Source organism: Canis lupus, chromosome 1, assembly GCF_003254725.2.
Source record: "Canis lupus dingo isolate Sandy chromosome 1, ASM325472v2, whole genome shotgun sequence".
NCBI lineage: Eukaryota > Metazoa > Chordata > Mammalia > Carnivora > Canidae > Canis > Canis lupus.
Window position 1 is genome coordinate 14,091,182 of NC_064243.1, and position 12,561 is coordinate 14,103,742.

Below are 12,561 nucleotides of genomic sequence, written 5' to 3' on the forward strand. Positions count from 1 at the left end.
CAGGAAAGTATTCAAAAGGCTTCAAAGGCAGCTTCCTAATCTATCCTTAACTCCAACTACACATATAAACAAAAAGACACGCTCAAGAAATTTCAGTTATATGTAAAATTATAAAAACAAATGTGGCATACAACACCATCTTGAAGGGTTTCCTCTAAAATAAACCTTAATTCTCTTTTTCCTAAGGGAAAGAATTACTACCAAAATATAACACTCCCATTGGGTGTCCTACATTCCACTGCAAGGGTAATTTCTAGGAATCTCCACCAGTGAGGTACAAGCCCTCAGTGCGTGTGAAGTCCTGACAGTGTTCCCATAATAAGACCACCTTATAAAAAGGCCCTTTTGTTCGTCAATAACTACTTTCTTGCAAAAGTTCAATTGGACTCACTATATACTGAATTTTGTTCTGTGGCAAATGAACAACAGACATTTTGCTTATTACCTTGGGATTAAAATAGGCTCAATTCTGTGTAAAAACCAAAATACACAACTAGCCATCTCTATAACAATCAAGCATCTTCCTTCTAGGACACATTACAATGGCTTCACATTCAATAACAGGTTGGATACTGTTTGTGACATCCCCATTTTATTAGTTATTTTTACAAGTGTATACACAGAGGTATATATATACTTATGCTGTGCATACAGAGATGAAGTTCAGAAAATAACAATTACAGCTTTTCATAAAGAGCAAAACAAAAAGAATAAAATGACCACACCAGAAATTTAAGATTCAACCAGAAAATCTGTCACTTTTCTATTGATAAGTTTAAAACAAAACAAGACCACTGTGTATCATTCACTTAGAATACTTTAGACACACTTGAAGAGGCAATCAAGGGAATCAAAGATTTAAATTTCATGAAGAGGACACCCAGAACCTTTTCCCATGGGCATTTATCATGATGGAAAACATGCGGAAATAAGAGATGCAGAGCTCTATCTATATAAAATATGTTCAATACTGTTTATTTTACATATCCCTTGCTTTATATATATTTCATTCAGTGCAATCGGTTTGGTTATAAGGGCATTTATCATTCTCACATTATTATCCTCATTCCAAGTGTGATTACCGTTTAATGCTTTTGTAAAATACTCTCATCAGCTCCAGGAGAAAAAGATATAATTGTTGCTCCTACATTAAAAAAAAAAAAAAAAATCACCGATTTTCTAGGTCATAAACTTTTAAAGCTGTGTCATCCAATTGAGATATTATCTGCAGATAACTGCAAATGCTATTGTATTACGATATGGCTTTCTTTATAAGGCAAAAATCCGTCAGAAATCCACTTGAATTATAGAAAAACTTCAATGAAACTTAAAAGGACATCTCACCAAGAATCCTACTGGTCTTGCATATTTCAATGTGCCAGTAAAGATTTCTTCATTCAAACTGACTAAACTGCCACTAAGACACAAGTTGGACCAAAAACATTAAATTAGAAAGTATAACAACAGATTAACAAAGTTACAAGTAGGATTATCTTTCCAGCAGCACCTACAAACTGAAACAGTAACGCTGAGGAAGATTTAAGTCTCCTGATTTAATTTTGTCATGCTAACTCTATTTTAAATAAAACTTCTTATAATTAAGAGCATAATTGTTTAAACTAGAGGAGGAAAAAGATGCAAACAAATATAAGGCTTCAATGTATCAACCAGGATGTATATAGCTCATTAATTTAGTACCCTCCGATTCTTTAATCAAGAGAGAAACATCAGTCACCCTTAGTTAAGAATTAGATCTAATATCTCAAAAAGCTGGGGAGAAAATAGAAAAATTTTAAAAGTGTTCATCTGGAACCGAAAAAAAAAAAGAATGAGGAGGATTTTAGATACCATCTCAAGAGATGATAACCACTTCAAGTCTTATTGTGATCCCTACTGCCAAGTCACACTGCCATCCACGGTCAGAATCGAGAGGGAGAGGCTGGCAGCAAGAAATGAGGAAAAGAAATAGGCGACATCACTTTTGATGCAAGAATCACACTTGTAGATGAAACTGAAATAAAGCAAAAAAGCTCCGGGGGGAGGGGGGAGTATCACTAAGAAGGGTCTGTTAGCGAGGACTCAGGGAGCAAATAAACAAGACAAGAGAGCTGAGCGAGGGCACCAGGTGACGAGAAAGGAGCTGGGGGGGGGGGGGCAAGAATGGCCAACGGTGGACAAATGCACAAAGAACGACCTAGGGCACGTTTGTTGGTCATCTCCCTCTCTGTGCACCAGACGGTTCCCCTGAAATCCCAACTTGCCTCAAACCCGACATGCCCAGGAGGAGAGGCCCGAGGGAAGGCCCCTGGTTCCACGTCCTGCCGCGACCTGGGTTTGCGGGCGGTGGTGCCGCCTCTTCCCGCAGCGCTTCCCACCTCGGGCCCTCGAGGCCGCCGGCCCGCGCCCCGCTTCGTGTCACACGCAGGGCGCGGGAACGCTGCGGAGAAGTCACACGGGCTCCCGAGGACTCGCACGGACTCTCGGTGGGGCAGGCAGCCGGCCCAGGGCACCCGCCCTCGGGGCCCCGGGGGCTCCCACCGCACGCGCCAGAGGCAGGTGATCGCCTTACCTGCGTAGAAGCGGATGAGGCAGCCGACCTCCGAGTCCATGCCCTCCTCCTGCACCCTCCACAACTCCCCAAACCCCAGCTGGAAGAGGTAGTCATTCTGGATCTGCAACGGCTTCTCGTCGGCCTCCAGGCGCCGGGTGGCCTCCCCGTGGAGCTGCACGTACAGGGTGGGCGGCGGCGGCGCCTTCTCCGGCGCGCTCGGGGGGCGGCCCGGGGCCGCGGCTGCCGCCGCCTTCTCCTCCCGAGGCCGGTCGCGGGCGGCCCCTCCCGGGCCGTCGACGCCCCGCGGGCCTTTCGGCTGCAGCGGCGGCGGGGAGGCCGTCGGGGAGGGCGGCCGGGGCTGCGCGCAGCGGCCGGGCAGGGCCGGGGCCGGGGCCGGGGCCGGGGCCGGGGCCGGGTCACCCTCCAGCTCCTCGCACGACGACGAGGAGCCGCTGCCGCTGCTGTAGGGGTCCAGCCGGTCCGACACGCTCTCGGCGCTGGGGCTCAGGCTGAAGCTCTCGGTGTCGGAGGCCGCGCCCGCCGCCGCGCCGTCCAGGGCCCGCCGGGCGCCCGGCTCCCCGGGGCTGGAGTCCGACGGCGCGGGGCTGGCGCGGGAGGCGCGGCGCGTCCGCCCGCCGGGGCCGCGGGGCAGCGGCAGGTCCGCGGGGGGCGCGCGCGGCGGGTCCCCGACGGCGGCGGGCGCGCAGCTCCCGGGCGGGGGCGGGGGCGGGGGCGGGGGCGCGGGGCCCGGGGCCCTGCCCGGCACCCTCACCACGCCGCCGCCCTTGTGGCCCACCTGCAGGAGGCGGGCGGCCACCTCGCCGGCCGTGGTGTCCAGCGTGCACAGCACCGGGCGCAGGTAGGTGGAGGCCAGGTGGCGGTCGAAGACGTGCACGCAGCCCCGCTGGAGCTGCTGCCTCACCCAGTCCCGGTCCGACGGCTGCAGCTGCAGCATCTGCCGGTGCTTCAGGAGCAGCGTCTTCCTGTCCAGGCTCCGGGTGCATAGCGACGCCGAGGCCGAGCAGGGCGCCGAGAGGCCGGCGGCGCCGGGGCAGTGCGAGGCGGCGGCGGCCGAGGACGAGGACGACGACGACGACGACGACGACGACGAGGAGGACGACGAGGCGGCGGCGGCGGCGGACAGATTCCTTTTCAGCCGCCCTCTCCGCAGCAGGAGGGAGTTAGCGCCGCCGCCGGCCCCCGGCCCCGGGGCAGCCCCGCCGGCGGTGGGCTGGGGCGCGCCGCGCCGCCGCCGCCGCCCAGCGCCTCCCGCCCGGCCCGGCAGCGCCTCGCCGGGGGCCTCTTCCCGCGCCCCGCCGGCCGGGGCCGCCAGGGGCAGCGCGGGCTCCGGGCTCCGGCCGCCCCCGGCCGCCGCCGCCGCCGCCGCCGCCGCCGCCGGAGCCGGGGCCGGAGCCGGAGCCGGAGCTCGGTCCTCCCTGCTGGTCTCTGGGAGTCGCTGCGCCGTAGCCGCGGCGGCGGGCTCCATTGCAGTGGGGCTTCGCGCTTCCCCCCCAGCTCCGGAGGCAGCGGCACGAGAGCGAGGCGGTGAGCCCGAGGTGGGAGACGGCGGCGGCGGCGGCGCGGCGACGAGGGAGAAGCCAATGGCGTGCGGCGCGGCCGTTCCAGGGGATTATGTGGCAATTCGGAGCATTCCGTCGGTGCCTCGGTGTTCCATCCCGCGCGCCCGCCCGCCCGCCCGCCTCGCCGCCACCGCCCCCCCGCACACGCCCTCCCCGCCCGGGTCGCGGGCTCGGGAGCGCAGGCCCCGCCTCGCCGGGGCGAGCCAGCCGCGTCGCTGGGCTCATTGAATATTAATCAGGCGCCTGGAGCGGGAAGGCGGGAGGCGGGCTGGGCGGGAGCTCCACGGGGGCCTCATGAATATGCATATTAGCATGACGGCATTCCCGGGAGGAGCGGAGAGAGCCCGAGGACGACGGGGAGGCGGGGCTTCAGGGTAAACAAACGTGACGCGTGCGTACGGGGGCGGGGCGAGGGGGGAGCCGTTTCCCGGGAGGTTCCTGCGCCAGCCTCGGAGAGGGGCGGGCAGAGCCCGGAGAGGCGCGCGGTGCACGCTGGGCGTTGTAGTTCCAGCGCGGGAACGAACCCGGCGGAGGGAAACTTGGCGAACCACAAGCCCCAGAGTGCCTTCCTCTCTGCCCCTCCTTGCAGCCGGCCGCGGGCTCCGGCCACTGGGTATTGTGCCCTCTGCTGTTAAACTCTGCATCTGGGAGTGTTGGTGTTGGTTAAGCTGTACCCAGCCCGCCCGTTCCCGCTCCCCTGAAGACTTTCGTTTTCCCTGCTGGTTTAAAGTGAGGGCTTTGAGGAACTCTACGCGGTGTGAAGTTCCCGCTTTCTTGGGTTCTCACCTCCACGCCTTGTAGGAGATGCAAAAACACACCCGAGCCCGCCGGATAACCGGCGGTGAAAATGGCCAACCTTACTTTCCTCACTTTTTCCAGGCTAGGGAAGTTCCAACCTGGACAGTTGGTGAAAGCGCTTCCTGGAAGCGGTGCAACCCCGAGCCGAGCCTCTCCTACAACTATATGTGGGAAGGAAAAGGGCAAACGACTCGGGTCTTGTTTTTTCCCCCAGTGACCTTAAAAGTTTGGGGTTACCGTAATGACAATGGAAGCCGTGCAAAGGAGAAGAAACGATGGACCAGAGACGTGGTGGGATGTGAGATTGGCTCGTCCTGTGTATTCTCTCTTAGGTCTTACCTTGTTCTTTCTTTGAGCATTAAGGGGGGAAAATGGGTTTTGCGGCTGAAATGTTTCGTTGTGGTCTGAAAAGTTGCATTTTCTTATCAGTGAAAATAACATTGTAGGCTACACTAGAATAGCTTCCTATTCTAAAGAATTTAATGGATCTAATTGAAATACCATTCCCCCAGATTGTTTTATAAATCTGGATTTTCACAAGTGAGTGAGAACGTGTCAACTGCCAACTATCCAGAGCCTGCCTTCAATACAGTTACTGACCTTTTTTTTGGGGGGGGGGGGGGGAGGGGTGGCGCCACAGAGAGAAAGATCAGGGTGGTGCCTGGCTGGTCAATCAGTGGAGCATGGGACTCTTGATCCCAGCATCGAGGGTTTGAGTCCCACTTGAGCACAGAGATTACTTAAAAATTTAAAACATCTATAAAAGAGAAAAAAGAGATCCGCTGAAACTTATCGCTGAAGTAAATTGATAAGGGCAAGGAAAGTCACACTTAGGTTATCTACACAATTTCATTGAAGAGGAATGGAGGAAGCTACCAGGATAAAAATAAATATTTCTCTTAATTCTTGAAATTCCTGGAAATGATTTTCTGTATCTTTCTTTTGAAGTCTTACCCCTTGGCCTTAGGAAACTAATTTTTATTGCGTCTCAATTCAATCAACAGCACAGAGTTCCGTTTTTTAAATGAGGGAGAATGCAAATCCTCCCATGAGAGATAAGATAGTCACATCAATTTAACAAATAATTATAAACATAGTTTACACCAGTCACTGTGGTAAACAATTGAATAAAACAGACACTGTTAAAAAAAAAAAAAAAAAACAGACACTGTTCTTGCCTTCATATAGAGCATATAGGTTATTATAAAGAAAGACATTCAACAGTGAGACATTCAAAATGCAAGGTAACATGGGAGGAGACAAAATTAAAACAAGGGGAATGACTTTCCTAGGAAGTCAAACAATAGAGACTAACTTTGGATAAAGTTTTCTGTAACATATGAAACTAGGTAGTTGCTGAAAGTTCTGTCTCTGAAAGAAAGCAAAGCAGAAAAGAAGTAATATATTTAAAATAAATATCAGCTACGCTAATCCATATGTTGCCTTGAGTAGCTCCTAACACAATTAGTTATAGAAATGAAAAGAATATATTAATTTACCCTTTCTTTAATTAGATTAAAAAACAAAGAGCATGTTAAATTTCAGTCCTAAAACATAGACTGTTTACACCTCTTTATATTCATTAGTTCCTTAGCTGATTTCCTACAAACCTGTTTAATTTTTGCTTTTTTTTTTAAAGATTTTATTTATTTATTCATGAGAGAGAGAGAGAGAGAGAGAGAGGCAGAGACACAGACAGATGGAGAAGCAGGCTCCATGCAGGGAGCCGGACATGGGACTTGATCCTGGGTCTCCCGGTCTCCAGGATCCCGCCCTGAGCTGAAGGCAACACTAAACCGCTGAGCCACCTGGGCTGCCCTAATTTTTACTTTTTAAGAAATATACCTTATAGCTCCCAGATAGCTGCCTTCTAGAGGTATATTTCTTTAGCTAATGTAATGAACTCATGGAAAGCTTATTCTAATCATAAATACTGTTACCATTGGCCAATGGTCCATTTTCATCCTCTCTAAGAAATTGTAGTACTGTACTTAATCTAGTTCTGGTTCCCATCATTCAGATTTATACGATCACCCCAACTCTACCTTTTTATCCTCTTGGAATTTTGTTTACTCTTTGAAGGTATTTATAACCAAAACATCTCCTCCAAGGGGAAAAAAATTAAAGAAAAAGCATAGCTCAGAGAAGTTAGTATCCAAAGTACCGAAGGTAAGAGGAGCTGGGAGTCATCATACACACTTGCCTCACTTTCTATTAGGGATTACTGAATTGGAAGGGGGGAAATAATGACTGATGTTAATGTTAAAATATCTCAGCATAAAGGAAAAAGGAAATATATCCAGCCTAAAAGACAAAGCAAAAAATCCTGCATTGGGGACAGGGTAGGGAAGAAGAAGAATGCAGAATATAATTTCTAATAGATAAAACTATTTTGTGCACACTGTCTGAAAGATGCCTTATTCCATTGTACCCAGAATAATAAAAATCAGAGTTGAGAGAAGAGCAGAAGAGTAAGGGTTTACAGTCCTTCAATAAAGTTACTGAACTTTGGGGTGAGTGGAGAGAGAGAAAGTAAAGGAGAGTTCATAAAGGATACAGTCCCCTTACCACTAGAACAATTGAAACCTCATAGTTGAAATAACAGACATTGATAAGGGCAATGAAATATGTGCTTAGAACTTGCTAGTATCATGGAACATCATCCAGACTATCTGAGCTAACCCACACTATACAATTGCTCTGAATAAGAAAAGGATTTCAGTAAAGGACAAATATTTTCCAGACACCCAGGAAATAGCAGCTTCTCCTACTTAGAGTGCAGGAATAGGCCACTATCCTGAAACCATGTAACTCATGAGTCCTTTAAAATGTTCCAAATGTACAATCTAATACCTCGTTTCTGACTAGCCACACTCTTCAAAGAATCACATCTTAAAATGCTAAAAGATAATCCTGAAAAGAAACAACAGATGTAAAAGTTGCAAACCCTGATGCCAAGTTGTTAAAATATTTTCACAGCTAAGTATAGAAAAAGAGAACATAATTTTCAATTTACTGCCACAGTTTATTTTATGCCGTGGGATTTATAACTGACTTGCTGTGTTTTGCATCTAGGTTAATCCTGTTTGCATCCTTAGATCCAAGATAAAAGAAACCATCTTTGGAATTTTTTTCTAATATAAGCAGTTGGAATTTTAATGGAAGCATGAATTGATAGCTGGGATGGTTTCAGTCTGAATTGTTAGGGGCTCAGCTGTGTCCAGAAATAAACTCAGAAAGATGCAATATACAATGTAATACATTTAGTTAGTACATTATGAACAAGGGATCTAATTATAGTTTCACATTCTTATATCCCTTGAGCTACTAGTGGTTTACCATGCCTAAATTGCTCACTATTTACTCATTCTTTTTTACTATGAGGGACCCATTTAGCAAATTACTGCTCTAGTGCACTAAATGGGTCCCAGGTGGCTAAACTGAATTCATATGTTCCCTTCTCACTGGCAGGAAGATACCTTCTGTTCTCTCTAAAACCTTACCCCTCCCTCACAAAACTTAGCATTTGAACTCTATCGAAAGCTCAGATCGCCACTATCATCATAGGTAGTCCACTTTATAAAAGTACATTTGATAGCTTTTCAGATTTTAGTGCACCCTTTTAAATCCTGTGGTTCTTTATTTTTTTTTCCTTATTTCTCACATCCTCCCTCGTAGAAATAAACAGATGTATTATATTATGTCACAACGATGAAGTATTAGACCGAGTAGAGACCTTGTAATCTCATCTCTTCCAGCAACAGTGTAAATTACCTGGGACATCCATTCAATATGAATCACCTGGGACATTTATTCAACAGATATTTATTGAAATTTTACATAAATTGGGTAAAATAAATGGGGTAGGCACCATTTACCCCCAGTAAATAGTATAGACAAAAAAAATATCCCCCCAAGGAAGAGCTTGTATATAAACATCGATCTTTTCAAATCTTTAGTTAAAATTGACCTCTTCTTTTATATAGATGGTGGTTGTTTTAGGCAAATGGGAAATATGGCAATCTAGATATATTTGTTACATATTAGGGTATAAATATTTCCTCCCTAAATATTCTATATTCTTTCTCTTATATGTAAAGTCATCATATAATTGCTTTAAATCTGGGCCTTCATAATATTTATACATTTAAAGATATTAATTTCAAAAACTGATCTATACTCAGCTTTTTAGAAACTCATTTTGGGTTCTAATCTGTCCCAAGTACCTAAGATCTCTTTCCACCAAGATTTCTAACTAACAAAAATCCTTCCAAAATCTCCTAAAGCATTTTCCCTAAATCTTCCATGACTAAAAATAGAAAAGTAGTGTCTAGATAATGATTCCCCTATATTTATGGTCATTAATTATACCCTAAAGGAGTAGCATGGATATTTTCTTTTTGTGCCGCACAACAGAATGATTATAGGAGACACAATCAATTCCTAGAAATCTTACCCCTCTCCCCTCTACTTCCCATCATATCCATTGGTCTGGACTCCTAGATACAGTTGTTTCTTAAGGTTGTCATAACAAAGTACCATGAACTAGATGGTTTAAAACAACAGAAATGTATTCTTTCACAGTTCTGGAGGCTGAAAGTCCAAAATCAAGGTGTCACCAGGACCATGCTCCCTCTGAGGCTCTGGGGACATCCTTCCTTGCCTTGTCCAGCTTCTGGTGGTTGCAGCATTCCTCGGCTTGGAAGTACATTCTTCAATTTCTGTTTTCTGGCATTTGTCATTTTCCCTGCATCTCTATGTCTCAACTCCTCTTCTTATAAAGATACCAGTCACGGGATCAGGGCCCATTCTAATCTATTATGATCCCTGTCTTAACTTGTATAACTTGTAACTTGATATAATCATATCTACAAAGACCCTGTTTCCAAATACAGTCACCTTCTCAGGAGCCAAGTAGCTGTGAATTTTGGGCAAGGACACTCCAGTATACAAGGTGTTTTGTATCACTCCTCAGGAGTGACAATCTGAAATTCATCAGACTTCTAGATTTCGGGGATTCATGAAATCCCACCACCCAAAAACCTGTTGACCAAACTAGGGATATCAACCTTTTACTCATTCATTTGAATATTCATTAAGTCTCCCATATCAAGCACTAAGTTAGGTCTGAGTATGTAAGAGCAAATAAAACAGTATAAGCATTGCCTTCAAAAACATTTTTATAAGTATATTTAGGGTTTTTTTTAAGATTTTATTTATTTATTCATGAGAGACACAGAGAGAGAAAGAGGAAGAGACACAGGCAGAGGGAGAAGCAGGCTCCATGCAGGGAGCCCGACGTGGGACTCGATCCTGGGTCTCCAGGATCAGGCCCTGGACCGAAGGTGGTGCTAAACCGCTGAGCCACCCGGGCTGCCCCAAAAACATTTTTAAACTATAAATATCGTAAAAATACTATTAAGGAAAGTACATTTTAACACACACAAAGAGGTGGAAAGACAAGTCTCCGTATAAAAGGTAGTCTTTTTAAATTGAACAAAGTTAACTTTATGGAAAATTCCTTACTTTGTCCCTTTTTTCTCATGTTACCACAAATCAAGAAGAATACCTGGCAAACCAGCGCCACATCTCAGACCGGCATCTGGTAATCATAGCAATAGGGCATCCAAAGACTTATCTCTAGTGCTCTTCCACTCTGTAGCCCGTAATACATGGTTAGATGAATACAGAGGTATTACTTTCCAGAATTCAGCAATTTAAAGCCATCTGTTGCCTTATGGATCAAAATACTACAAAATGTAACTACTGCACCGGTACCATATAACATGTTTGATCTTATCGTACCTCTGTGGTAACAATGGGATGCCAGGAAAATCAAGAAGATGCACTCAGGCTCAGGTGGGTGTATGAATAAGCTGGATATAAAGAGGCGACAATAGCAGAATAACATTCTCAGCCTTCTACACATTCCACAGTTGAAAGGTAGCCACATGTAATATTTTAGGGGAGCTCAGTAATGTCTAAGGTTGGAAATCAGAAGTCTTCATTCTAATCCTGGTTCTATACTTACTAGTTAAGTATGACATTGGGAAGACATTTGACCTCAAGGAGGTTTTTAGTTACTGCTTTAGGAAACAAAGGGACTCAACTAGATAGTGTCTCTAAAATCTCTTCTGGGAAAAAAAAAAGTCTGATTCTGGCTAAAAACAAAATTGTCTAATTTGGAATACTGGCAAATGTTTTTGTTAGTCAAAAAGTAGAGACCTTCACATTTAGATGCTATTAAATTGTGTGGGGGGGAGCCTTTTAAGACTGATTCTTGCCATTTAAAAGAGTCTCTAATGCATTAAAAAAAAAAAAAAAACAGCAGGTTTATTCTGACATTAAAGAAAACTGCTGGGTTTTCAGTCCTTTGAAATCTGAATTGTCATGAATAGGAACCAACCCATGACAACAAGATCTACAGCGTCAGATTCCCAAACTCCAAGGTCTTTATCAGTTTTCCTTTTATAGTCACAGATGGGTAGAAATCTCAGCACGAGGTAAGGTCAGGGCACCAAACATCAGCCCCAGTGAGCACACGTGACAAGGATGTTGTTAACAGCTGCAGTTCGCAATACAAAACAGAATCAACCTGAATGTTCATCAACAGTAGAATGGATAAATCAGTGGCAGTATAGTCTACATTGAAATACCAACAGAGCAACAAACATGAATAAGTGATCACAATGCTAGGCAATATGAATGAAGCTTAGCATGTTGATTGAAAGCAGCCAGGCCCAACAGAATGCTCACCATTTGATTCCATTTATACCAAGTTCAAGAACTACCCAAACTATTTTTTTAGGGATCCAATTTAGGTGGTAAAACTGAAACAAAAGGAAAAGGAAGTAAATAACACAAACCACTAGGTGAGAGCGAGTGGCAAGGGGCCTAAGGGGGCTTCCAGGATGCTGACAGGGTTCTGTCTTGACCTAGGTGGACCTAGGTGGGTCCCTCTTTTTAGAAAATGTGTTTCAGTTGTACATTTCTACATTCAGTTGTACAGTTTCAGTTGTACATTTGTACATTGTTGTATTATGCTTCATAACAAAGGTTTCTTTAAAAATCAACTGTATAGGGGAAACTGGGTGGTTCAGTTGGTAAAGCCTATGACTCTTGATTTTGGCTCAGGTCATGATTTCAGGGTCATGAGATCATAACCTGCTTTGGTTTCCCTGCTCAGTGGGGAGTTGGCTTGAGATTCTCTCCCTCTCCCTCGGACCCTCTTCCCAGTCACAGTCTCTCCCTCTCTCTAAAATAAATAAATAAATCTTATTTGAAAAAATCAACTGTATGCTTTTTGTTATAATCTGAACTTCTACATTTTGTTCATAATTAAGAGTTTAAAGTTAAATTTCCCATCACTTTTTTCATTTAGAATTTTATTTATAATTTAAAACAATAAACTATAAGTTTAATTTAGGAGAGAACTTCAAATATTAATTCTAAGAGTAATAAGTTTATTACTTATTACTGAAAGTCTGGACAATACTGAAAACACTAAAGATGCAGAGATGAACCAAAAAATCCAATGACTTCTACTTATTTTCATGTATTTCCTCTCAGATTTTTAAATGCATATTAATATAGTAGAGATCAGAATATAGCTACAATTTTTTAACCTGCCCT

At 45.3% G+C, this 12,561-nt stretch overlaps 1 protein-coding gene and 1 long non-coding RNA gene across 2 annotated transcripts in view; one reads left to right on the top strand and one right to left on the bottom strand.

Moving 5' to 3' along the window:
• Positions 1-4,241, bottom strand: part of PHLPP1 (PH domain and leucine rich repeat protein phosphatase 1) — a 207,076-nt gene extending 202,835 nt beyond the window's left edge. Inside the window, 1 exon segment of the mRNA XM_025422101.3 lies at positions 2,570-4,241. Within this exon segment, the coding sequence (XP_025277886.3) occupies positions 2,570-4,037 (1,468 nt within the window). The 5' untranslated portion in view covers positions 4,038-4,241.
• A 9-nt stretch (positions 4,242-4,250) lies between these two features.
• Positions 4,251-12,221, top strand: LOC125755411 (uncharacterized). Its single transcript, XR_007411902.1, has 2 exons — positions 4,251-4,505; positions 9,514-12,221. It is a non-coding gene; the product is annotated as an uncharacterized LOC125755411 (long non-coding RNA).
• The last annotated feature ends 340 nt before the right edge of the window (positions 12,222-12,561 follow it).